We start from the raw sequence: 26,570 nt of genomic DNA, 5'->3' as shown, positions 1-26,570 counted from the left end.
AATAATTGACATGAATAGCCGGTAATCTTAGTCAATAATTGTTTACATTATTGTGTAATAGCCGTAAATTCATGCTCGAAAATGTATTAATGTATTATAATCTGAAAATTAATAGGAAAGTTAACCGTACAGAGATCGCACCCATTAATATCATCACTCACACTCAGTAGATCAGTGGATAAGGCGCTTGCGTTGAAATCCAGAGGTCCCGGGTTCGATCATGGGTCGGGGTACATACATGTCAATCATGTTTCAGCGAAATGATGACTGAAAAATAAAGGCTAAGTCCGGCATATGAATTAAAGAAATGAAGTTTCATATATTTGCCTAATAATTTGTATTTGTCATTTACTGTGTACTATATGTGGATATTCTAAATAAAGCTTTACGTTTGAAAGAGGTCGTTTTCTCTTAGAAGTGGAAATCAATTCCCTTTATATTATATCAATTTATCATGTAAATTTCATTTGGGCCCAGATTTATGCTCGTAATGAATGAATGAAAATGAAAGAAGTCTATCTATGGTATATTCAAAGGATCATGTTACACAGTCAAATCCAAATAGACAACAAACAAAGAAAATATATTATCGACGTGTATGCTCTTAACTCTTAGTTGTAGTAACCTAAAACTACTCTCAATAGAACATTACGTGTAATAAGGCACTGTGAAGATTAGCATATCGTAAAAAATAAAAACGTCTGCTTCAACTTCAGCCTGCGCCGATTCGGTAAAGCAAAAATACTGACCCGATACCACATAATTGCCACAACGTATAGGCTTCGTTTTGTACAATTGCTTTGTAAAATAAACTGCTAATTTAAACCGGTATTCTCATTCGTATTATCTGATGACATATTTCCAATATTCAAAAAAAGACATGGGTTCTCCTATTACATGAGTTCAATACAACTCGACATTCGCAAAGGGCGAACTGCATTCACAAGTTGTAGTCGAACGCGCATTTATCATAATGTATTAGTAGAGGAGTAGATAATGCGCAGGTACGTTTCGTTATTTATTAATCATAATAACATATACAATGTGTTTTATTGGTCCACTATTTCGGTAAAATTCGTATTTAATTTCAGTCTTATACTTAAGCAGAACTATCACATTATTCGAAAAAAAATATTTAATTTCGTATAAAATATTTGACTGGATTTTAATTGTATGCTATATTCTCAATGCTTTCTTTATTTTTAAAGTTGAGCAGGGAAAATAATTAAATGGGATTCGCATGTTAAAATAAGAGGTTCAATATTAAGTACTTTTTCGTAAGAGAAATGATACTGAATCAAAACCCATGGAATGGAATGTACAAAGAAAAAACTTAGCAATACCTAATACGATATAAAACGTCCATTACTTTTAGCGTCGCCTCACACGTGGTGGAAAACATCTACAAATAAATAAACGATATTAATTTTAGTTCAGAATTTGCTCAAAATAATACAAACATGGATCAATAAGATAACTCATTAATTTATCCTATCAGTTACAGGTGGTTTATATTATACTAAAATTTATTTTCATAGATTTTCTCTCATCGGAAAAGAATGAGTCGTATCAAATACAGTTGGCAATGGATTCTAACACTTGTAAACAAATTACCGGTATAATGTAAAATATCTATGAGCGCTTTTTATCATCATATTTGCGCAACTTAACATTTAATTTGGATACAAACATAATAATTTGATTGATAAATTTGAATATTTATTGACAAAACCCGAGTAGAAACAATTATGTAAATACTGATTATAATACAAAATCAAAGGTCTCTATTTTTATATTTTTCTCTTACATTGAACAATGCTACTTACTAACATCGAAATATCAAACCACCCATAGTACATATCAGAACAGGATTTGGAATCATTTTATAATTGGAAATTTAAGCCAATTACGGTTATTAATGTTTTGCGCTTTTTTTTCACTTACCAATCACATCATTTGTACAGGTAACCAATTACTACCCATCATTTGTATATTAATTCAATGCTTATTTTATATGAACGAATATATATGAAAGTCCTGCGCGATTTCATTCAACATCATTAGAATAGTGTTTAATCGACAAATATTCCGACGGAAGATAGACAAGTTCTGCGCAAGTTTTCGTCGCCGCTGTTTCTTCTGTAATTTGAACAGACAATTGTTTCGACGGAAGATTCAACAGTGACGCGCGATAGTTAGTGCACCCTTTTTCTTCAGGGTTTAATGATACCTTTTGCGATGGAAGATATCGCTTTAAGATCACAATTTTTATATTGCTTTCGCCCATTGTTCCGACCAGCGATTTCAATAGTTTGTACAAACCATGACGAAAAAAAGTCACGGAATATAATTTCTAAAATGTAATACGAATATAAGTCATTACATATAATGTCACCAAATGGTTCGTTTTATTAGTTTTTATCGCAGGGGCATGGTTTAAACAAAAACGACTACATAATTTAATACACAACCGGAATGCCTGGATGACGGCAGATCTTTTCATCGACTGGCTCCAAGATTTCGACAAGCAGTTGACTCTGCTCGGGAGAAATGTCATTCTCCTGGTACACAACGCCGCCAGCCACACAGCAGTGGACCTGAGACTGCCCAGCGTTCGCCTCCACTTCCTTCTACCCAACACAACATCTCACATTCAGCCCATGAACGCCGGGATCATCAAAACCTTCAAGACATACTACCGGAAGCAGTCGATTCAACTCTACCTCGAGCGAGCCGAAGCAGGGGAGCCCCAGACGGTGAACATCAAGCAGGCGCTCTACATGATCAAGAATGCATGGGATTCCGTAAGCGCCACAACAATCGACCGAACCATCAAGGAGTGTCGCAAATCAAAAGTGACGGATGTTTTTACGAAATGGAACTTGTTATGCGTGAAAAAATGTTTAAAAATTTAAACAATCCATTTAAAGGGGCCTTTTCACAGACTTTGGCATGTTTTGAAGGTTGTCATTAAATGCTTTATTTTGATAAAAGTAATTTTAAATGTTAAAAGCTCCAGTAAAAAATAAAAAAATAAAATTTAAAAAAGGAAAAAAAGTAGCCCACAGCAGGGCTCGAACCAGTGACTCCCGGAATCCTGAAGTGAAAACGAATTAGCCAACTGAGCTATCCTGCCAAGCATCTATGAGATACGTATTTTATACCTCATATAAGCAATCTTCCTAGTTTCACAAATGTAAACGACAACAACAGAACTCTCCAAATTATTCAATCGTTTCGCGTTGCAACGCTTTATAATTTTCAGGTTTTTAAATCGTCAAAAGATGCATATAATGGCTATATTAGACCACGGCAAATGTTCAGTAATACTGTTTCCTCACAAATATCATAACTAAACCGAAAATTTGCGAATCTGAAACATTTTTTTTAATTTGTCAATTTACCAAACCGTGAAAGATCCATTTAAAATGCATCGAACGTTACATGTTTAATCATTTCAACGTTATGTTGAATGAGACGGGTTATAAATAAAGATATTAAAACAGTTTCGCAGTTTTATGTTTTATTTCATTTGCCTTCAACACCCTTGATTTCTAACTCTGTGAAATCGCCAGCTTACCAGCTTACAGCTCGCAAGCGTGCCACCCATGGCAACGTCTTTTCGCTGAGGCAGTATCACACGAGGTAAACGCAATCCTCATGGAAAGTGTATACAGCAACAAAAAAAACGATTCAATACTTAGCTATCAACGCTAACTGTTTGATTGTAATATTCAAAAAGCTTTACGTCATGTGTGTACATGTACTAACATTCGGTTTTTTTTTCAAACTAAATAAATGTCTGCGTAACAAGAAAATAGCATTATTGATGCGAAATAAGTATGTAGATGTACATAAACATAATGATTATGTCATAAGATAAATAATTAACAGGTTTTGACACAAGGTCTATGATTTGAACAAACTTGGTAGAAGAACACCATTATTGTGTGACATCGTTTCATGCATTCTGTGTTCGTGTGAGACAAATAATTTTCATGATCATGTTATACGGTCTGAGAAGTTACGAAGCCGATCAACTTGGTATTCTTTTAACTGTGTTCCGTCTTAAAAATAATCAACATTAACTGCCTTTTTGTAGACAGTTCTTCCAAAGAATAATTAGTTTCTTAATTGATATGTTTTCAATTCACGAAAATACATTTGCTTTATGTGATTGTAAAGAATTAAATAATCAACAGTAATGATTTCTGAACTACTGATTAACTATAAGCTATAGAAGATATTGAATACAATTACCGTACTAGTAATTTAAGTTTATGCCAATAATAATTTGGCATTGTTTTCATTATTACTGTTATTGAATGGAAATAAATAAATGGAATTCAAATGGTTTTAATTTGATTTGAATTACCAGACACGACACCTGCACAAAAGGTTATTTAAGTCGCTTATTTAGAACAAAAACATGTGTCCGTAGATGATAAAGTTAATTTGGATATAACCCAGGTACCACATTCTGAAAGATTGTATTGATATTTGTTGTTACTTTAGTGTAGATAATGACCATACGTGAATACCAAGGCATTTGGTTATTTGATCAAGACCATTTAAAATAATAATGAATGCACCGGGGAGGGCAATTTCACTGTTGAGCTAGTGAATGTTTTAGTTGGATATATATTTAAAATGGTGTAATTGGACCATAGAATAATTTGAGGTGTGTTATTGTCCCTATGTGCGATCAAATATTTTATCAACTTCATGGATCGCAGCAGGTAAATCGATTTGAGCAAATCATATAATAAAGATAAATTATTATGTTTATGGAGCTCTTATTGTGTTGTATCCACTTTAACATTGATTTCAGTGACATGAATGTTATTGAGACAGGGTTTACGATGTTCTATGGGGTCAGTTTAATCGATCGTGTTTAAAATAGACAGGTCTGATGTCAATTTGTAGCATACATTTTTCATTACAATGACACTTTCTATGTGTATACTTGATGTAGACCAATTTGTCTGGATTTTGTTGGGTTAAAGTGACCGATGAAATAAATTTGTCTTTAAGGAAAAAACAATTATAATAAGCTTGCGTCAAAATGATGGAATCTGCGTATGTTGACATCTACTTCAGACGAACAAATTACGAAGTTCCATGAACATATTTTGATTGCGTCCGTATTTTAAAACATAACGTATTTTTCCGCGCGCAGTGAATGTTCAACGAACAATGAAAATTCCGATAGTTGCTAAAATAATTAATGCATTTGTGGTTATCATAGAAGGCTTCCCATACTTAATACTAATTTGGTATCATTTTTAATTTAAGAAGAGATATATTTTACACATAAACACACTCGCGAAGCGCTTTAACAAAGAATAAGGTACAGCTCTGCGGATATTGCACCAATATTTATAATTATACATAAATAAACGTTTTTGTGTCAAAGCAAGACGCAAAGTTATTGTTTGACGATTACTGTACTAGTCATCAATATGTTATTAGATTGTGTACAAGTGTCATAGTTTAATATTGTATTTCAGTCTCACTCTTCATGATACATAATATTTACATATGCATTCAATAAAAACAATAATGAAACCCTTCCAAAAGAAATAGGAGAGACTCATATACATGTTTACATTCTTAGTACATAAGACGAACATTACTATATTGGCAAAGCAAAACAGATGATGGAAGAGAGATAACCCTAAAACCCAAATAGCATTTGCTAATTGAGGGTTACCTCCCTTCCTACAAATTCCTACATTATCCAGATAAATGACAGACACTCGCAATCTGAGAGGCAGGCAAACAACCAAGGCCGAAAGACCAGGCAGAGATCATAATCAATGCTTATCAACCCGTCCAAGCCAGCAGCAGAAGTACATTTACAAAAGCTATTTATTAGGCCTGAATAGAGAAACCATCGACTTATAAAGGAGACTCCTGATAAACAAAACTAACTGGTAAGTATTGCTAAGAATAAACGAGTTATACTCTATATATCGACATGACAATAGCATTTTATTGACACCATGTTTGCGCCATTTTTGCATACGTACGTTTACGTAACCGCTTCGAAGTGTCGCAATTAAAGGACGGTTGATAAAACCCATTTACCAATAAACATGTTAAATGTAACGTTATATTCTAATTTCAAAATATTTTCTTCTGTTTTATTTAAAGTAAACGTATTATGTAGTTCTTAAAATTAAATATTCATTTTAATAGTTTTTTAAATAGTGTGAGGTTAGGTCTGTTTAAATTCAGTTACTCAGGAAAAATATATGCCATTCACAATTATCGTTGGAATATAAACAGGACAAGTATAAATATCAAAAACACAATCGTCATGTGTTTTGACGAATACATTTTTTCGAAGTAGCTTACTAACCAGGTTCTGACTTTGATTGACCTTAACCAAGAGCCAATAAAATATTTGAGTGTAGCCTAACAAATGTACGCTATCGGGAAATCCCTACTTTTTTGAAGTTTCGTTCATGTGACAAAAATCGACACAGTTTTGGTTCTGTAACTTATGTGAGTAAATGTGTCGGATTCGGTTTTGTGCTGAGAATTATTAATAAGTAATACAATTAGTAAAATAATGTACACACTATTGATGTCTACCACATTCTACCAATACAATTGTGTTTGTTTTTATTGAGCTCCAGGAAATGTTTACAAAAAGTGGTGTGAACAGTATCGATTACTTGTACGAACTAATTTCCTTATATTTGGGATCCGTAACAAAGCATGGGTTTGATCATGGAATATAAGATTGTGTACATTACGAGAGGAGGAAAGTAGCCAAATGGTTTTTGAAAGTTATTTATTGAGAATATAGCCTTTTGTGCTTGGCAGCTAGCTTATTAAATGTCAATCTCCATAAAAATCAAGGGGTATACTTGTATACTGGTGTTGTTTTGACTGCTTTCCCCGAAAACACCAACGTTTTGTCCCTTTTAGTACTCCATCCTTACGAAATACAATTATCTCAGTTTTATTAAGGTGTATGTCCATCTCTGTGTTTTGACAAAATAAATTAATTAATTTGTTTTTGTAATTGTTGTTTTGTTTCCGCGGAATTTGCAATGTCGTAAGCGAACATTAAATAAATGGTGTCGGGAATTTGATTGGGGACCAAAATACCCGAACCACAGTTTTCACGCAGAAAGGTAGATAAGTCGACCCTAAAGAGGGCGAGTATTGTCGAATTTGTTTTGTCACATTGCATTGTTTCGATGTTGCAAGGTAACCAATCGATAATAGCGTGCTCAACTGATTGAGTGTTATTATCATATGAGCATGAAGAATTATTTTGCACTTTTAAGCAGGATTTTATGTTCTTATACATAGCTTTTAGAACATTCAGACCTTTACCATATACACCTTTCTTTTCGGGACATTTTAACAATTTCAAATGGTTTGTGGATTCAACCGCTTTGTTAAAATCAACAAATAAACACTAGACTCTGCCTTTCTTTTTGGATATATATGTGTGTATCATAGCTATAAACGGTAACATTGCATGTGTTCTATTTTGGGAGCATGGTGTATCTGTCATGTTTATTTGATTCACATTTATGTAAATAATTTCATAAAAATGCGTGAGCATAAAAACGTGTGTTGAAAATGTTGAACATTAGCACCGATTCCCGCTTTGTGCTTGCAAAATCAGTTTTAATGAGTGTAACTCACACTACAATTAACAAACAAACAAACCCACACATGTATATAGTGACACTGTAAGTAGTTTACCACCAGGTTCATTGATACGACCAGGAATTCGTTGTCTTGACTCGTTTGATGAAACACCATTATATTACAGTTTAAGTTGAAACTAATCTAGCGTTTAAGTCTTACACTTTCTTCACATAAGTCATAAACGTATCTGTGTGCTGATGATAAAATAAATCGAACACCTACTTTACAACACACACATCTACCAATACTTTTTTAACTCAACCAGTACAAATAGACACATTATGTACAGAGTAGTATATAAGACTTTTAAATGTTAAGTTCATGTGCATATAAATTATTAAGTGCTTCATTAGATGTTATGCGACATTAGGATTAAAGGATCAAACTTGCTGTTATGCTGATTATTTATGAGAGTTTATAAGAACGTAAACTCTGAAAGAAAAACATTAAAACAATAATATATATTATTACCATTCATTTTGCCTTGTTTAATCTAATCACACCTTTGACAATTAAAACTTATATGTACTTCCAGCATTTTACAAATGGCAGAAGGAGGCGAGGGATGTACAGAGTCAGAGAATGGATACAGCAGCCTGTACAGTCGTCACTCTCGGGTAAGTCAGAGACTATAAGTATTTGTAGGCACAGCAGCCTGTACAGTCGTCACTCTCTGGTTAGTCAGAGGCTGAAAGCATTTGTAGGCACCGCATTCTGTACAGTCGTCACTCTCGGGTAAGTCTGAGACTGAAAGCATTTGTAGGCACAGCAGCCTGTGCAGTCATCACTCTCGGGTAAGTCTGAGACTGAAAGCATTTGTAGGCACAGCAGACTGTGTAGTCGTTACCCTCGGGTAAGTCAGAGACTGAAAGCATTTGTAGGCACAGCAGCTTGCGCAGTCATCACTATCGGTTAAGTCATATACAGAGGCCTACGCAGAAATTATTCAGAGGGGGGGGGGGGGGGGGCTCAACTGGGGAGAGTGCTGGAGGGGGCTCCCTCCTGTTGTCGATTTTTTTTAATGGCACATTGAAATGATGCAATTTTCTGCTTTCTAATTATCATTTTTGCAAAACAAACAAGAACTTGAGTTCAGACATCAAGTGTAACAGACACACAGACAGACACACAGGGTTAAATAAAAAGTCTCTCAAACCACTAAAGTGGTGGGAGACATATTCTTTATCCAGAAATTGTTTAACCGTGTTAGATGGGTGGACCTCCTATTTAACTTTGTTGGATATCCTACAAGGTCATCCTGTTGGATGAATGGATATTTATATTTGGATGCTTCCAAGCAAATTCACGTACAACATTACAAATGTTAATGTCCTTGTCCCTATGAATGGAAAGCAGGCACAAAGCGAGCAGAAAATAGGTAAAGTAATCGAAGATAATTAATTACTTCAAAGTTTTCAATAAACTTTCTTTCCATAAAATTAAAAAGCACAATTAAAACTTTTTTTTAAAACATATGTAAACCAAATTGTATTTTTGTATGTGCTTATAATTTAAATCAAATACAATTGCGTAATTTAAACTGACTTAAAGATCGTATTATTTTGTTCATAGAATCATCTTGAAATCGTGTCCATGGAGATCTGTACTATAATGACCCGGTTGGGTTACGGCGAGATGATGAGACGGTGGCGCGTTGAGAAGTACAGGGAGTATGACAGGCTGCTGAATGCACGAGTTTTGATTGAACAAAGAAACACAATAATCACAGCTGGGAGCAAGGCAGAGGGGCTGACCTGCTTTTTGGAAAGCGACTGGGACGTATTATTTGTGCTGACGGATGTCCTCTGTGTGGAAGCTGATATCAATCTGCTCACTATTTCAGACGACATAGATGTTTTTAGGATGGATACGATGGATACACTTGTATATCCAGGGCACTGCAGACTGTTACAAGAGAGACCAGCTGTTCATACACGTTTGAGTATAATTAGCAAGGCTCTGTGTGCTAATGGATATGGGGGCGTTCTATTAAGTAGTAGCTTATTGCTAGATGAATATTCGGCACTTTCATTAACACATAATGCAAAGTTGGAGCATCATGAACGAGCCGGGCCGTCGATTCCTGGTACAATAAATGGTGTACATCATATTGACAGATTAATCGCACTACGTTGTTCCTGCCCCAGCATCTTACAGAGATGGGCTGACAGACGACGTAAATGGCCATCACCAAATATAGTTCAGAAAGTATTATCATTAGGAGCCTTTGTTACTCCGGTAGGGTTCAAGGGAAGCGATTACAAGGACATTGAGTGGAGGATTTGTTTCAACACCGGCGAGGCAGAACTTGTAAACAACCTTAACGACACACAAGCAAAAGTATATGTCATTCTTAAAATGATCCTCAGAGATATAATAAAACCAAATAAAAAAGAAATAACATCGTACATGTTGAAAAACATCATATTATGGCAAGCTGAAAATACTCCACAGACACAGTTTCATTCACGCAGCTTACTTTACTGGTTGCATGACGGACTGAAAAAACTTAGGACTGCTATTGAGGAAAAACGACTTTGCTATTACATGATTCCGGAAAGAAATCTTATGGAAGCCTGTGGTATGCATGATTACCAGCAACATAAATGGGTAGCAGATATCACGGACATGCTAGAGGAAGGGCCCAATGTATTCTTGAGACTGAAGAAATTAAGAAAGGCGATTGTCGCGTCCCCAGAGCCGATGATGTGGTTCAGCAAAAAAAGGATGGAGCTAGAGATGCTGCTGCTGGAGTACCATAACCGTGGCAGAGATATTAGAGAGAAGAATGGGAAGGTGGATGACTCGGATTCTATCCTAGAGAAGATATGGATCCGCACGTACTGTATATTAATACAGGTTGCGCAACGAATGTTCTTAAAAGACAGTTCTGCTAATCAACTGATTGATATTTACAACAGAATGCTTATGTGAAAATGAATCAAATCGATTATTTCGCGAGTGTATCAGGGCTACGTGCACGATAATTTAGTTGTTTAGGTAAACTGTTTTATATAGAGACTTGGTACTTGCAATCTGCATGTATGAAAACAATAATCTCGTGCAAAGCTATAGATGATAAGTCTTGTATTGTATACTTAAGGTTATGCAGACGGCCGTACTGAAAACAGTTTGTTAAGATATATAGCGGGAATAGTGTTTTGATAAATATCCATTTATTTTGCAACCTTAAAATAACCATGTTATTTTAGAAAAGACATCAAATAGTTTTGACAATCAAAATGTGCAGCATGTATAATGTTACCACACAAAATAAGCTCGACAATGTTTCCGGATGAACCAACTGATGAACACAGTGTGATCGCTATATAAAACATTCTTACAATAAAGACCTTAGGTATCCTTATACTCATTTGTCTGTGACCTTTCATTCGATTTAGTAATGTTCTGACAACATCATCATTAGGGCCCCGAATGCGCTGACTTCAGACGCCACATAATTTAACTGTTAATAGCAGGTATTAATAACAATGTTACACAATAGACTTATGAGGAAAACTGTCCTAATACCTCGCAGCCATGTTTTTAGACAAACGACGGTCGTTTTTGAACTCAGCCGAAATGTAATACTAACGCAATTACTTTAATGTTGTGAGCGACTATCATTATGCATGGGTCGACATTGTGATTTGTAGAGGATTAACCCTTGGCACATAAGAAAACTTCAGCCCTTAATTGCAGATATGTTTTAAAATTGGCAGGAACCATATCACACTCAGTAGACATATCATTAGATTAGAAGTAACGCACCTTTACATCTGAAATATGCAAATTTTGTCTTTTTAGCAATAAATATGACATTTATATTTGAGTTACAGAAACATGGTTTCCCCCATAACACGCCGCCTTTAAAAAGTCGTATTTGTAGTGAGAAAATAAAAAGTGGATCCCCGCGTCGAAATTCCAAATTAAACCTTATAGGAGAAGGAACATCGATGGTATCGAATATTTCGTACTTTATTGAGTTAAAAGTAAGTTATGTGCAATCCATGAGGAGCGGTCATGCTTCATTATAAAGTATACAATTTGTTAATATTTTGAAGTAATATGTGTTCGAAAAGCTGGGAAAAAGATCTGGTAAACAGAAATAACACGTACATCGTAACATTAACTTCTGTAATGCTTCAATATTGTAACATTTAGTACCTCTTTTACTCTTGCCTTTACAGTATACTGAATATTACATTCAATTTTATGTTTATTTATAATGATCATATGTCTTCTTTTCCTAAGACATGTTTTTTTTATTGAAGTAAATCGTTTTAAATAATCATAGCAGATATAAATTCACACATTAATAAATATACCGATATATGCGTCATAGACAGCATCTGTAACGTTTGATTCAGAAGTACGTGTAAAAGGTCAACTGTGAAATCGATATAATTCTCTTTTAAAAAAAGGTTAAGTATTAACATATATAGTACACTTTTGATTTAACTTTTATTCTTATCTGGATGTATGTTAGTTTTATAAACCAAATTAATTAGTTGAAGATTATTATCATTATTATAATTAATATTTTTAAATTTTCTGTTTGAATGTTCATATGATATTTTTTTTTATTGTTTACTCGTAAAATAATAATAATCATAGATAAACTTATTTAAGATAGATTTGGTGGTAATCTTGCATTATGTTTATGTTGGATACATTAAAAATAAAATAACAGTTTGATAGATTTTAGTTACACTTTGTTATAAATGTTAATTTTTTTGTCTTAAAGTGTTACCTGGAGAAAATTAAGATATTATTTATAGTAAAAGTTATAGTATTACTATTAGTATTTTATATAGATAGGGCATACAAAAGGATATTGTTATAGATCACAACTTTATTAACTATGTATCGAGGAATTATTGTATTTATAAACACAAACATACGCATTCTGAACAAATATCATAAAGAGTGGAAACACGTTTTTTTTAAATCAATATGACGCACTTGGTCCAGACTTGGCTTAGACATCGCGCATATAGTCAATCTGACCAAGTTTTATCAATATAGAGTTAAAGACGTGGCCTCTTAAAGGGATCTTTTCACGGTTTGGTAAATTGACAAAATTGAAAAAAGTTGTTTCAGATTCGCAAATTTTCGTTTTAGCTATGATATTTGTGAGGAAACAGTATTACTGAACATTTACCATAGTCCGATATAGCCATTATATGTATCTTTTGACAATTTGAAAACCTAAAAATTATAAAGCGTTGCAACGCGAAAAGATTGAATAATTTGGAGTGTTCTGTTGTTGTCGTTTAAATTTTCGAAACTACGAAGATTGCTTATATAAAGTATAAAATACTTATAATGTATATATCCGGCGCAATAGCCGAGAGGGCTAATGCGTTTTTACTTCAGACTAACTCCAGGACTCCGGGGGTCACTGGTTCGAGCCCTGGTACCGGCTACTTATTTTTCCTTGTTTACATTTTATTCTGGATTTTTTACTGGCGCTTTTAAGATCCAGTGTTTACATTTATCAATATAACGCATTTATTGACACACTTCAAAATATGCTAAAATCTGTGAAAAGGCCTCTTTAAATGGTAACAAGGCTTTCCTAAGATTTGACCTGGTTTTGGACGCACATTACCCAAATTCGAACTCGGCCAAGATATTTTCAATATAAATAATCTGACCAAGTTTCCTGAAAATTGAGTCTTAAATGATGTGTTTATAGACTGGTAAAGAAGGTTTTCTGAGATTTAGCCCGGTGATCTAATTTTAGACTAATGTGGTGCAAAGATTCAAATTCTTTCAAGATATCGTCCAGATAAACATTCTGACAAAGTTTCAACAAGATTGAGGATAATGCAAGGTCAGTCTTGGATTTTGTAATAATATTCTAGCGCAAATGTAGAAGAGTTTGCTACAAACTAATCATAAAATCCGCACGTGATCACTTCATATGAGCCTTACTCTAGGAAAACGGTGCTAAATGCATATCACGTGATCACTTCATATGAGCATCATTGTAGGAAAACGGGGCTAAATGCGTGTCAGGTGATCACTTCATATGAGCCTCACTCTAGGAAAACGGGGCTAAATACATGTCACGTGATCACTTCGTATGGGCATCATTTTAGGGAAAATGGGGCTAAATGCATCACGTAATCACTTCATATAAGCCTCGCTATATGAAAACGGGGCTAAATACATGTCACGTGATCACTTCATTTGAGCATCATTGTAGGAAAACGGGGCTAAATGCATCACGTGATCACTTCATATAAGCCACGCTCTAGGAAAACGGGGCTCAATCCATGTCACGTGATCACTTCATATGAGCATCATTGTAGGAAAACGGGGCTAAATGCATCACGTTATCACTTCATATAAGCCTCGCTCTAGGAAAACGGGGCTGAATACATGTGCTTAAATTCTGCTAAAAAGAGACATAACTATCCGTCTTAACTGGATTTTTAATAAGACGAGACTTCATCGAAACGTAAAATTATATAGAAGCGGAAAGTTTCGTCCCTGATTAGCCTGTGCGAACAATAGAGGCTAAAGTGGGACGACACTTAACGCACATGCATTAAGCCCCGTTTTTCGAGAGCGAAGCAAATATACGAATATGATACGTGCTTATGTTTCTGAAAATAAATAACACGATACCATTCTACGTATCTGGAAATCTTCATATTAATACAATGTACCTGCGAGTTCGCATAGTAAAATATAGTTCTTAGCACAGGTGCTATTTTTAAACAACATTTAACAGTTATTTCTATAGTTTCGCTATTTATCGAAAATTGATCCAGTCTTTGTGTTTCGGTGTGTCTGTTTAACATCACGAGTTAACCTAAAGTGATATCAGTATTTCCAACCAAAAATCAATATCGTTTTTTATTGGACGGTTATACACGATAAATTCTTCTTAAATTAATATTTGCCTGCGCAGCTTTTTCTGTTTGAATATACCATAACTTGGGAACTTGTTTAATGGATAACTTACTACCCTCCGTAGTTGATTAGGATGTGCGAGTGAGTCACACAGTAAAAACTGTCGGTAGTGATTTATGCATTCAAATATGTATTACAGGTAAAGAACAAAATCAAGACTTTAAAAATATACAACTATTTTTATTTTTCCTAAAAAATGAAGCACCATCTAAGTGGCAAACAATAGTGTAATAAAAATGTGATATTCCCGAGATGATAAAAGAGTATTTTTATTCTGTACTTTCTATTCATACTAGACTTATTTAACATTCTAAGTGGCAAACAAGAGTGTAATAAAAATGTGATATTCCCGAGATGATAAAAGGAATATTTTTATTCTGTACGTTCTATTCATACTAAACTACATTCTACAATAAAACTAGAGTTCTGTTCGAGTGGATCGATTTAATCTTTTAATAGTCCGTGCCAACAAAGATATACTATACTTTTTTAATAATAATTCGACAAAACAACACGTGTTCGATTTCGTTTATTCGCCATCATGCTCGATCTAATTTTGCACATTTCTCAATCGATCAAGGTTACATACAACCATATAAATTATGGTTCTCTACTGAACAAGTTCAGTCGTTTAATAAATCTGAATTTGTTTGTAAGAAATGCGTTTCATAATGTTTATGTTCGTAAGAGCCTTGTGCAGAAGAAAGAAGTATAATGACACGATTTTCACCAATGGCATCTTTTGCGTGCAAATAAACTACTATTGTTTACCAAATCGTTATTATTTTATAATTTTACCGACTTTGATGAATTTGGATTTGTTTTAAGAAGCAATTTCTTAGTTATTGTCTGTTGGGGAACGGGGCTTTAATACTGATATGTAAACAAAACACAACAACAATATTAAGTCAAATATAAAATAAAAGAAAACCATCAAAACAATTAAATACATGTGTCTATGGTCGAGCAATTTTAAGACATCTTTACATCTATATTGTGTTCGCAAAAGTTAGGATTTGCTGCATACATTTACCCTGGTAACAAGAACCTCGAATACCAGTTAAGTTATTTCCGAACATTGTCAACGCACACTTATAAGCCTTTGGACCGTGCGGCGTTGTCCATTTACGATTGGACCGGAAGTTACTTCGTCTGCAGCGGTCCGGATCCGCTGTCACTGGTAACCGGTCTTTGACTGACTGAAATGGTAACAAAATAAGACTGAAAATCATGAAATGAAATTCATATTGATAAATTACGGATTTATTATATATATGACGTTAATAACCGGTAATTATTGTTGTTTAATAATACAATAACAAGGAACAGTCGTCACTTTCTGACTGCAACAAATTCAAAGTAGTTTTGATTTCAACAAACGATCGATCAAGCATCTTTTACTTTAAATTTCCGATCGAATTGCGGACTATAAGTATATCAAGGTGTATGACCATTCTGTCCATTCTTACGCATCCGCTCAAATATGAAAATAACATAGTGACGTCACGGTATGTATATAATGAGATATACACAAGTGACGCTCAACTTTGATCAAACTCGTTTGCTTTCTACCCATCCCTCATTGAGAGCACCAGCTTCAGCACTTGTAGATCTATCACAATTTCCATATACCGGAAGTGACATGTCTTAACCGGCAATGACGTTTTTAACCCTCTGAAGAAGTATTCTCAGAGATGGGATACAATCGGTTGTTCAGCGCATATGCCAACCCCGCCATCCGTCCTACATCACTTTCGGGTTGTTGTGTGAACGCTCGAGCAAATCGTCCTTCGAGTGAATATCGTTTTTCAACAGGAAATACGTTTCCAACATTCAATAGCCTCTCAACTCGATTTTCCCCCGCTTTTCGAAAGAGAACCACTTATTCACAAGAATCTTGAAGGAAAAAAAAGAAATTTATCATTGGTGTACAAAAAGATTCGAACTTAGATTTTAGGTTTATGCTCAGATTTGTAGAAAACCTTGAATATTAAAACGCCTGGACATTATTAGTTGTCCCATAGCAATCCGCACGTGCAAATCAGTGACGAAACTTTCCGCATTTGAAGAATTTTCATTTAAAGGAAGTCTCTTTAAAATAACCATCTAGTATAAGCATCGCATTCTATAATGATTGTTATACTATTGGCGATTAAAGGACTGAAGAGAAAATACTTTAAATGGCGTCATCATAATCGTTGCTTAGTTATAACCACGAACATGATAAACAACTGTTCTAAATAACAGAATATCAAACAGAATATTGCCTGAATAGATTCGCCATCTAGCGGTGGCGTTTAAAATGAAACAATCGAACAAAATATAAAAAATGACTGTATCCTTGTTACGAAATTATCACCATGTGGCCATCCATTCTACCATTTTTAAATAATAAAATATCAAACACACCATTACTTGGATAGATTTGCAATCAAGCGGCGACGTAAGGTCCCTACCCGTAATGCGCATGTCCAATGCTGTGTTGGCGACAGTCATTATAGATAGCAATTCTAAATAATTTAGAACCAAACACAACATAACCTGGATAGATTCACCATACAGGGGCGAGGTTAGGTTCCGAGCGGTTATGGCGACCCTCTCCACATGCTGCTCCCTCTTCTGACTGATGCCGACGTCCCCGACAGACTCGACCTGAAATATGAGTAAGATTGCGTTCGTTCGAGAATCAGGGAGCCGTTTCATCAACGATTAACGACTAGTTGTAAATTACGATTTACATAAATTACGATGTTTCAATGAATTCGCGTTTCATCAAGAAAATCGTAAATTAAAATTACATAAATTTCATACATAAATATACGACATGGTAAGGACACCCGTAAATAAACTTAATGGCGGTCGTTTTTCTCATCGACGATGACAGGAGACGAATAATACCAATGCCAAGGCTTTTTAGGGGGAGAATTGTTCTCGAAAACACAAGAGATGAGAAAATTGTTTCGAGATATCGTCTAAGTAGGGGCGGTGCAGAGCGTTTGTTGGTTTTGATCGGTCACCCACTTGCCGACGATCTCATATTGATCCCGTCACGCAGGTATGTTAATAGGGTGAAGAAACCTCTGACTTCAACAATTTTAATTATAAAATTGAATGGATGTTTAAACAGCAAATAAGTATATTTAACCCTAAAACGTTACAGTAGTTACCCTTTGTTTACATAGCATTTGACAACACATGACTTGGATTTAGCAAAACATTTGATTCTTGTTTTTGAAGGATGAATCTTTGTATCTTTTCTGAATAAAAGCTTACGATGATAATTACTGTAAGTTTATCCTAAATCGATGTGTTACTTTATAAATGAGTTATGTTTAACTCATTAAAATCTTTGTTGACGTGCACTTATTGATGGCAAAAAATGACGACTTATTTACCCCATCCGCTAATGTTGAACTTGTATTACATCTACAAGTTGTGATCGAACAGTTCTTAATCTCAGAGGTTAAAAATCACACGTTTATTAAGCGGGTTTCTCAAAATAAACTGAATGGTGATTATACCATCATTATCATGAAAATTAATATGGCATCAAAATACTGTTTGTGTTTGGTATTTTCAAATTCAATATTAAAGGCTTGATTGGTCTTTGTCGGCTCGGGTACTACTTTCATGTACCCCGGGTACTCTAAAGTATACTTACATGTACCCCGGGTACGGTAAATATACTTAGACGTACCTGGGAATTTGACCGCTAAATCGGTCGTTGTCACCCATTTTTTGTAAATTAATTGTGTTCACATTTATGTCTATTTTCTGTTAAATGGCCTCTATATCATCGAAACTCATACTTAAAAAGCATGTTGATGTAGTTTTTTTTAAAGAAATTTGTTGAAGAAAAACAATATCGTTTTACAGTAATCGGTAGCACGTTGTACGACATCGGATTTTGGGCTGGAATACAACTCGGATACAGTCTTATATCGCCCAGATACGTTTAATTATATTTACCGTACCCGGGTACATGAAATTATACTTAAGAGTACCCAGGGTACGTGTAAGTAGTACCCGAGCCTACAATGACCAATCGAGCTTCAATAAGTGTATAGTATGGATGAGTAAAGAAGATTGTGCCTTTTGTATATTTGCAGAAAAATCGCCATTATTGTTAGCTCATATATTTTTTGAAACAAAAAAATGAGCTATTGTCATCACCTTGGCGTCGGCGTCTGGGTCCGGTTATTTTTTGCGTTTAGGTCAACTTTTCTCAGGAAGTATCAATGCTATTGCATTCAAACTTGGTACACTTACTTACTATCATAAGGGGATTGGGCAGGCAGAGTTAGATAACTCTGGCGTGCATTTGGACAGAATTATGTGCGCTTTTAATACTTTGAAAATTGAAAATGTTGGTTAAGTTTTGTGTTTAGGTCCATTTTATTCCTTAAGTATCAAAGCTATTGCTTTCATACTTGCAACACTTACTAACTATCATAAGGGGACTGTGCAGGCAAAGTAATGTAACTCTGACTGGCATTTTGACAGAATTATGTGCCCTTTTATACTTTGAAAATTGAAAATTTGGTTCGGTTTTGTGTTTAGGTCCATTTTATTCCTACAGTATCAAAGCTATTGCTTTTATACTTGCAACACTTATTAACTATCATAAGGGGACTGTGCAGGCAAAGTTATGTAATTCTGAGTGGCATTTTGACGGAATTACGGGCCCTTTATACTTAGAAAATTGAAAATTTGGTTAAGTTTGTGTTTTGGTCCACTTTACCCCTAAAGTATCATATATATTGCTTTCATACTTGGAACACTCGCAAACTATAATAAGGGTACAGTAAGAGGACAAGTTGCATAACTCGGGTTGTCATTTTTACGGAATTATTGCCCTTTTATGACTTAGTAACTTTTAATATATGGTTAAATTTTGTGTTTCGATCCACTTTACTTCTAAAGTATCCAGGCTATTGCTTTCAAACTTAAAATACTTTCATGTTATCATGAGGTCACTGTACCTGGCAAGTTGAATTTTACCTTGACCTTTGAATAACCTTGACTTTCAAGGTCAAAATATTAAATTTTGCTTAAATTGCCGTAGCTTCTTTATTTATGATAAGATTTGATTGATACTTTGACAAAACTACTCTTACCTGACATACCACAATAGACTCCAACCAAACCATCCCCCGTTCCCTCCCCCCTCCCCCCGTAATTTTTTTTTTAAGATCATCTCACAAATGACCACCACACCCTCACACTATACCCACCCCACCCCCAAATGTATTTTTTTGAAACGGTTAAAAAACACAAATATTTATTTTTATTATTTTATGTTTGAAATACCGTCCAACCATCGCACCCAAGAATCCCCCCACCCCCCACCCCCAGATTTTTTTTTCACTCCAATCCTCTTCACTCCACCCCTCCCTCCTTTGTGATTGAAAATGAGAGTCCCTTTACCTTTGAAAAGAAAATAGATGAGCGGTCTGCACCCGCAAGGCGGTGCTCTTGTTTTTATATTGTTTGCATTTGCGTAAAATTTAATTATTTGTTAAATTTAATTCTGCAGTGACATAAATGTGCACCCTATCCAAAGTTTTTATTTCTAAATATTGATTTGGCTTTTTTTAATTAACTTCTTTTCATGCATTCATCCCCTTCTTTTGTGTTTGTAATGAGAACATGAGCACTCTCATGTAAATGCATTCTTTTTTTTTTTTATAGATTTTGGCATTATTGAGGTATATGGCAAGGGAGATTTTACTCTGAAGGATTCCATGCCATTAATGTGCAGGCTGTTGTTGACGTCAACATGAGGTAAATGTAAATACAGTATTATGATTCATTACATTATCATTAAATTAGATATTAAAGCAGAGAAATACCATTACAGGTTCAACTTACTTAGCGTTATGCTTATCATCTTTGACATCAAATAATGATTATTTATGTACATGCGCAAAAATCATCAACTACCATAATCGACACCATGAGCATGGTGTAATCCGGCATCTGTTCTTTAATGCGTATTAGCCAATGCAGCTATCTGTATTATCTTGAAATATTGTCTTAAGTTACATTTATTTAATCTACGATAACTAAAATATACTTCAGCTAGGTTGGTGAAGCTTATTGAGATGCTATCCTTATTCCAACAACATTACCTATGGACTGCTGTTTAATCATAGACAAAGCAACTTTTCAATAAAATAGTTTAATTTACAGCACAATCAGAGCAACAATGATGCGGGTCATCTGCTGGGAGATAGTCGGTTATCGTTAAGGACTTACCTGATGACCCCTTTACCTCATCCCTCCAATGCTGCGAAACAGGCCTAAAAAGACCATCGATGTAGACGGTCAAGATTTTGGTAATATAATTGTGAAATATAAGTCTTATTAGCGCGAGATCAACGGACCACACAGTATTTAAATAAAATATTGTTGCCAATCTCTTTCTTATACCTCACAGTGTCTTAAATCAAAGGTAACTTCTAAAGCACGATTAGGTTCATCTTTAATTTTCAAATTGTTGAATTTATATGTCAATTAAGTTTTATTATAAATGAGGGTTGTTTGCGTGTATGTACGTGATGTTTCATTTAAAAAAATCCGTTAAAATAAACGGATGTTTTTATTCATTTTATTTTAAATCTTAAATATTTATTTTGCTTATCCCATATGTATGAACGTATTTTTATGTCCCCCACCACTATAGTGGGGGACATACTGTTTTTGCCCTGTCTGTCTGTCTGTCTGTTTGCGCCAACTTAAACATTTTGCAGTAACTTTTGCTATATTGAAGATAGCAACTTCATATTTGGCATGCATGTGTATCTCATAGAGCTGCACATTTTGAGTGGTAAAAGGTCACGGTCCAGGTCATCCTTCAATGTCAAAGATACAAAAATAATAAATCAAAGCGGCACAGAAGGGGACATAGTGTTTCTGACAAACACATTTCTTGTTTTCTAGTGCATTGAAATTAAATTGAGTATATATGGTGAATACAGACACAAATATTGTGTTTTGTAGGCTGTATATTATATATACATAATATTGAAATCAAATAAGCCTGTGGAATCAGCGCAATTTAGTCACTTAGACAAATATCTATGTTAAAGAAATACTTTTTCTATTTTTTAGATGTCAGCATGTCACTGATGGATGCTTGCCTTTCAAGCCCAATAAGTGATGTGAACAAATGTTTGAGCCTTGCTCTGGGAAAACGGGGCTTATGCATGTGCGTAATGTGTCGTCCAAGATAAGCCGGCTTTGTCCACAAATGCTTATCAGTGACGTCACTTTCCGGTTTAATGGTATTTTTCTCTTAAAGAAAGTCTCTTTCTAGCGAAAGTCAAGTTAAGGCGGTAGGTGGCGCCCCCGATTAGCCTGTGCCGACGGCTAATTGTGGACACTTTCCGCACATGCATTAAGCCCTGTTTTCCAGAGCGTTTTTAAATCCGCTTAACTGCAAACTAAATTAAGTGTGAAGAAATGTACGAATTTACATCAGATTAAAACAATGTTAGTGCCATTTTCATGATAGATGTCATCCAGGGTTCGTGATACAAATTGTTTCTACTGCCTTTTTATGCAAGTAATGACGATGTCAGTGAATGGATGTTCATGTACTTGTAAACCTGTAATGTTTCCCAGTAAAGCAATCACAACTTTAGAGCCACTATAGATTGTACCAATAAATATTTCTCAACATTTTACAGAAAAGTCGACCATTATTAAAGTGTGAATCTTCGTGATATTGTCAAAAGTCGTCTGTAGCGTGTTGAGGAGAATTGTGACGTCACTGGGGGCGCACAAGGCCACCATAGGCAGGAAATAAACGACGTCAAGAACAGCGCTGTCGCCAGTTGGTGGAAGTCTAAAAATACAATACTATGAAAAATTCATTGTTTCCCAAAATATAATGTTATACTTCCCCCCTCCCCCGCTAAGATACTTATTCAATTAAAAAGATAAATAGCAAAATGGCAAAATGACAATAATATTTACCCGCAAACAGAAAATAAGGTGTTTCTTGTGCTGCGTATTTCGAGGGTTATTGGGGAGTATTTTGACATGCTTTCGATAAAGCAATAGAATCATTTGTATATGAATTACATTTCTTCAATTAATTTAATTGAATGTCGAATGTTTATGATAAAGTTCCAAAGCGTTTATTATGGTATAAATATGACGACTTCAGCAAAGCATCGGCAAATGACCGACTAAAATTCCTAAAATTTCCTTAAAAAGTGAAATAAATAATGGTTGTGTCTACGAAAACGTAATTTAACAAAACCAAAAAAACACAAATCATGCCGTCGAATATAAATGGCATTTCAGTATAGTTAAAAAAACAAACATCGTGTATTCCTCCATTCGGCGCCATGTCTCGATACAGCAGATCAATGGCGGCTTTTTGGGAGGAAGGTCCGGTAGAAGGCATCGCTCCGCCGCCGCTCATCGCCCAGCTCCCGCTGAAACCGGAATATCCGGTCCCGGAGCACCGAATACACCCCTAGACTCCCACGCCGCGATCAAGCGGACGCCCGGATGTTGGGGATTTCCGAGCCAGTCATACTTGCGCGCACGTTGTTCTCGATATACTTCCTGTGCAATCGTATTGCGACTAAAGTTATACTTCAAAAGAGCGTATCGAGGATAATTATTGTAAATAGTAACAAAATGACGTCGCGAGCGGGCCATTAATCATATCTAGCGGGCCAATATGAATAATATCGGCGCGCTTAGCCGAGCCAATTTTTCATTAATATGAAAATAATCGGATCACGCGGTGTAAACTGAACAAACGGCGTCCACATTCAGTCGAAGCAAAAAATCAACAAGTTATCGAACATAATTCGATTCTATATTACCACGTTCCACGCAATTATGATAATACAAATATCGAAACTGAAATTGAAACTCTGCTGCATCTCGTTTGAATCATATATCGAATAATAGTTGAGCATTGTTTTAGGGAGTCTTATTTTATGCTGCAATTCAAATATTCATATTGGTAATTAGCAATGTTAATGTACGTGTTTACATTTGAATATAGGGTGAATGCCATTGGTATGCCCCTATATTAAGGACATATTCAGAAAATTTTGCACCACGCTACTTCTTAATAGTAAAAATGTTTCGTGAAAAACGCTCCAGTGGGGATCGAACCGGCGACCTCCCGATCGCTAGGCGGACACCATATCCGCTACACCACTGCGACCTCACAAGGCATTGATGCTGATACTCAGTTGAAATAAGGAAACATTAAGAAGAGTCTGTTTAGTGTTTAAGGTTTAGCATTTCTTAAAAAGCCAAACTGTGTCAAACAATGTTACACACTGTGAAGCGTTGACTCTTGAATACATCTTTACTAGATTACATGAGCAGAATGATTTCACAATGTACGCGCATACGTACCTTTCACCACAGAATGAAATCCCGAACGCTTTGAGTCATACTGCAGGCTCATTCTGTCGGTCGTCGAATCTTCATCGCACCGAAAATATGGCGCAACAACATCTGGGAAATCTCGCTTTTGGAGCGCGTACATGGAATCCTGATCCCAATTTATAATATTGTTACCAAGATTTCGCAGCATTTCGTCATAGCCTCGTTTTTGTAAGTAGGTCTAGCAGTATTTCCCCAGCATCTCCAAAAAGGGTTCACGGGGAAGAACCTGGAATGCAAAAAAGAAATAATGTTTGATTGAGAAACCATTCAATCCCTATTAGAGAAACGCACTATAAAAATGCTCGATGTTTAAATAGACATTTTCTACCCATATCGCGTAATATCAGACCATTACTTTACGTGCTATATTCTATACACAATATGTACAACGTCTGTTTTCTCTGTTCTTGAAATACCTATAAAGCTTAGTCACAGGCACATTATACAGAGTCAACAAGACACTGAGATTTGTTAATAACTCACAAGAACATCAACAGTAAGCGAGATAATTATGGTGTCTGTGAGTTCCTCATTGTAGACAAACGTATTATCGAACTCCGACTCACACTTCGCTTGTTTTCTGATTTAATAAATTACAAAACAACAAACATGAGCAGCAACACGATTTTAAGTTAAATACAGAAGAACCATCACCATAAGCCATCAGCGGAACAGACAAGAAATGTGCATGTTTAATTTATGTTGTTCTACTATTTTGTAAGGCATTTTACCGATTTGATAATTTGTGTGATCAACCTAACAAGGCGTTATTAAACATCCGCTATACAACGTGCATTCTGATGTGATGTCGTTACCACGACTTCCACGACTAGCTACCACGTCACAACATCACCTTGTTGCTATGAATTATACAATTGTTTCCGAGGGTTAAATAAAAAGCAGCTGGAAGGAGTGGTTACCACATTAATTTAAACAGGGGAACATACCATATCTGTTCTACACATAAACGCACACATAATTATCTACCCATAAACAACGACAACGACATCAATTAAAGAATCATTACACAATCTTCTACTTGCACAATTTTCTTCTGTGCTGGCTCCCCGCTTTGCCTCTAAATTATGAAATCCCGCAGAATGATGTAGCAATGACCCTAATGAAACCAACACATCAGGAAGAACAAATTGTTACATGTAAGAAAACTTTTATTTAGCGCAGAAAACGCGGGAAAAAACGCGAAAATTAAGCTTAAAGTGTTCAAACATTTCTCTTTTTATATAAATACACTAAAACAGTCAAAGCTGATATGTGAGTTTGAAATATAATACTGATGCGTGTATACACTGTAAATATATTTACAGTGTGTAATATGAACAGTTTCCATAAAACGACAGTTAGTAACATAACGTATGTACATTATCTATCTCTTACCATTTCGATATTGATGTGAACAATTTTAAAAAGCAACTTACTAGAGTCAACCCTCTATATAGAGAATAACAGGTTACTGTCCCATCGTTTTGTAATATATCAGGCAAGGCTTAGAATAATATAACAGCGAGGCTTGCCGAGCCGTAATTTTATTCGTGCCGAGCTTGATATATTACAAAACGATGAGACAGTAACCTGGTTTTCTGTTTATCATACCATCTTTCCCTAAAATTCTTCAAAACAATCCATTTAGTATATTTAAAATGTACGGATCCCCGATGATTTTGCTGGTCCGGCTTTTACACGTTTACATATATGTAGTAAGGGCGTTCGAAAAGACGACACGAATAATCGCTTATTTTAAACATCGTATAGAGAAAACAGTTGTTTAAACTACGAAGGGAAATAGTACACCCGCTTTAATTATAAACATCTTGAATTGGAGATCAGGAATGAACTGCAGCGACAAATTTAATCGAAGAACACCCTGTACCGAATAGTTTGGAGACGCCATTTTGGAGATGTGTATTCAAATTGACATTTTGATGATGGTGTCAATATTGACATGAGCGTGTATAATCGTTTGTTTAAATAGTTGAGGATTAGCATACAGTTATCATTTGTCTTGACTTTCTGTGCAAAACTTGCAAGTGCAATTAATATATCGATATTTAATATGTATTGTCCATTTGATGACGTCATTTAACTTCTGTAGTGCGGGCTGTGGTGATTTTTTTAAAAATAAACGTTTTTGTGATTTATGACTTTAAACTAGAATAAAATATGTACGTTCTTGGTATCAAATTGTTTGTTTCGTTGAACCTGATTCATGTTATCAATGCGGTGGTATGATAAAGATATTTACATCGGTAACAGTACCCATTTTGTACAAGGGGATAATAACCGTTTTATTAATTTATCGGGATTAAACATGTTATATACTGGAGACCCATGCCCTCATAATTATGTGGCACAGATTTAAAAATCATCTGTGAAATTAAAATTTATGATCGAGTATTAACAAAAAAATTGAGTCATCGTTTTGTTGTTGTTTTTTTATTTCAATACAATAAGCTTCGACATTATTGTTGTACAGAACAATGCCTCCACTATATCTAACAGTGTTTTATGCTAGAAATTGCTTT

The 26,570-nt window shown here is 35.1% G+C and overlaps 1 protein-coding gene and 1 long non-coding RNA gene across 17 annotated transcripts in view; one reads left to right on the top strand and one right to left on the bottom strand.

Annotated features, from left to right (window-relative positions):
- LOC127850056 (uncharacterized) overlaps nucleotides 1-26,570 on the top strand; it is a 263,076-nt gene that overhangs the window by 62,978 nt on the left and 173,528 nt on the right. Inside the window, exon 1 of one of the 16 annotated variants that reach the window (XM_052382803.1) lies at nucleotides 8,217-8,294. The exons of 14 other annotated variants lie outside the window; for them this stretch is intronic. In XM_052382803.1, the coding sequence (XP_052238763.1) occupies nucleotides 8,223-8,294 (72 nt within the window). In that variant the 5' untranslated portion in view covers nucleotides 8,217-8,222. Of the gene's footprint in view, nucleotides 1-8,216; nucleotides 8,295-9,808; nucleotides 11,036-26,570 lie in introns of those variants that run through there. One more of the 16 variants, XR_008035042.1, reaches the window with a different exon arrangement.
- LOC127850063 (uncharacterized) overlaps nucleotides 1-26,570 on the bottom strand; it is a 177,143-nt gene that overhangs the window by 48,565 nt on the left and 102,008 nt on the right. The window lies entirely within an intron of this gene.

Source organism: Dreissena polymorpha, chromosome 11, assembly GCF_020536995.1.
Source record: "Dreissena polymorpha isolate Duluth1 chromosome 11, UMN_Dpol_1.0, whole genome shotgun sequence".
Classification (NCBI taxonomy): domain Eukaryota; kingdom Metazoa; phylum Mollusca; class Bivalvia; order Myida; family Dreissenidae; genus Dreissena; species Dreissena polymorpha.
The sequence above is the reverse complement of the archived record's forward strand: the minus strand, read 5'-3'. Positions and strand labels throughout refer to the sequence as shown.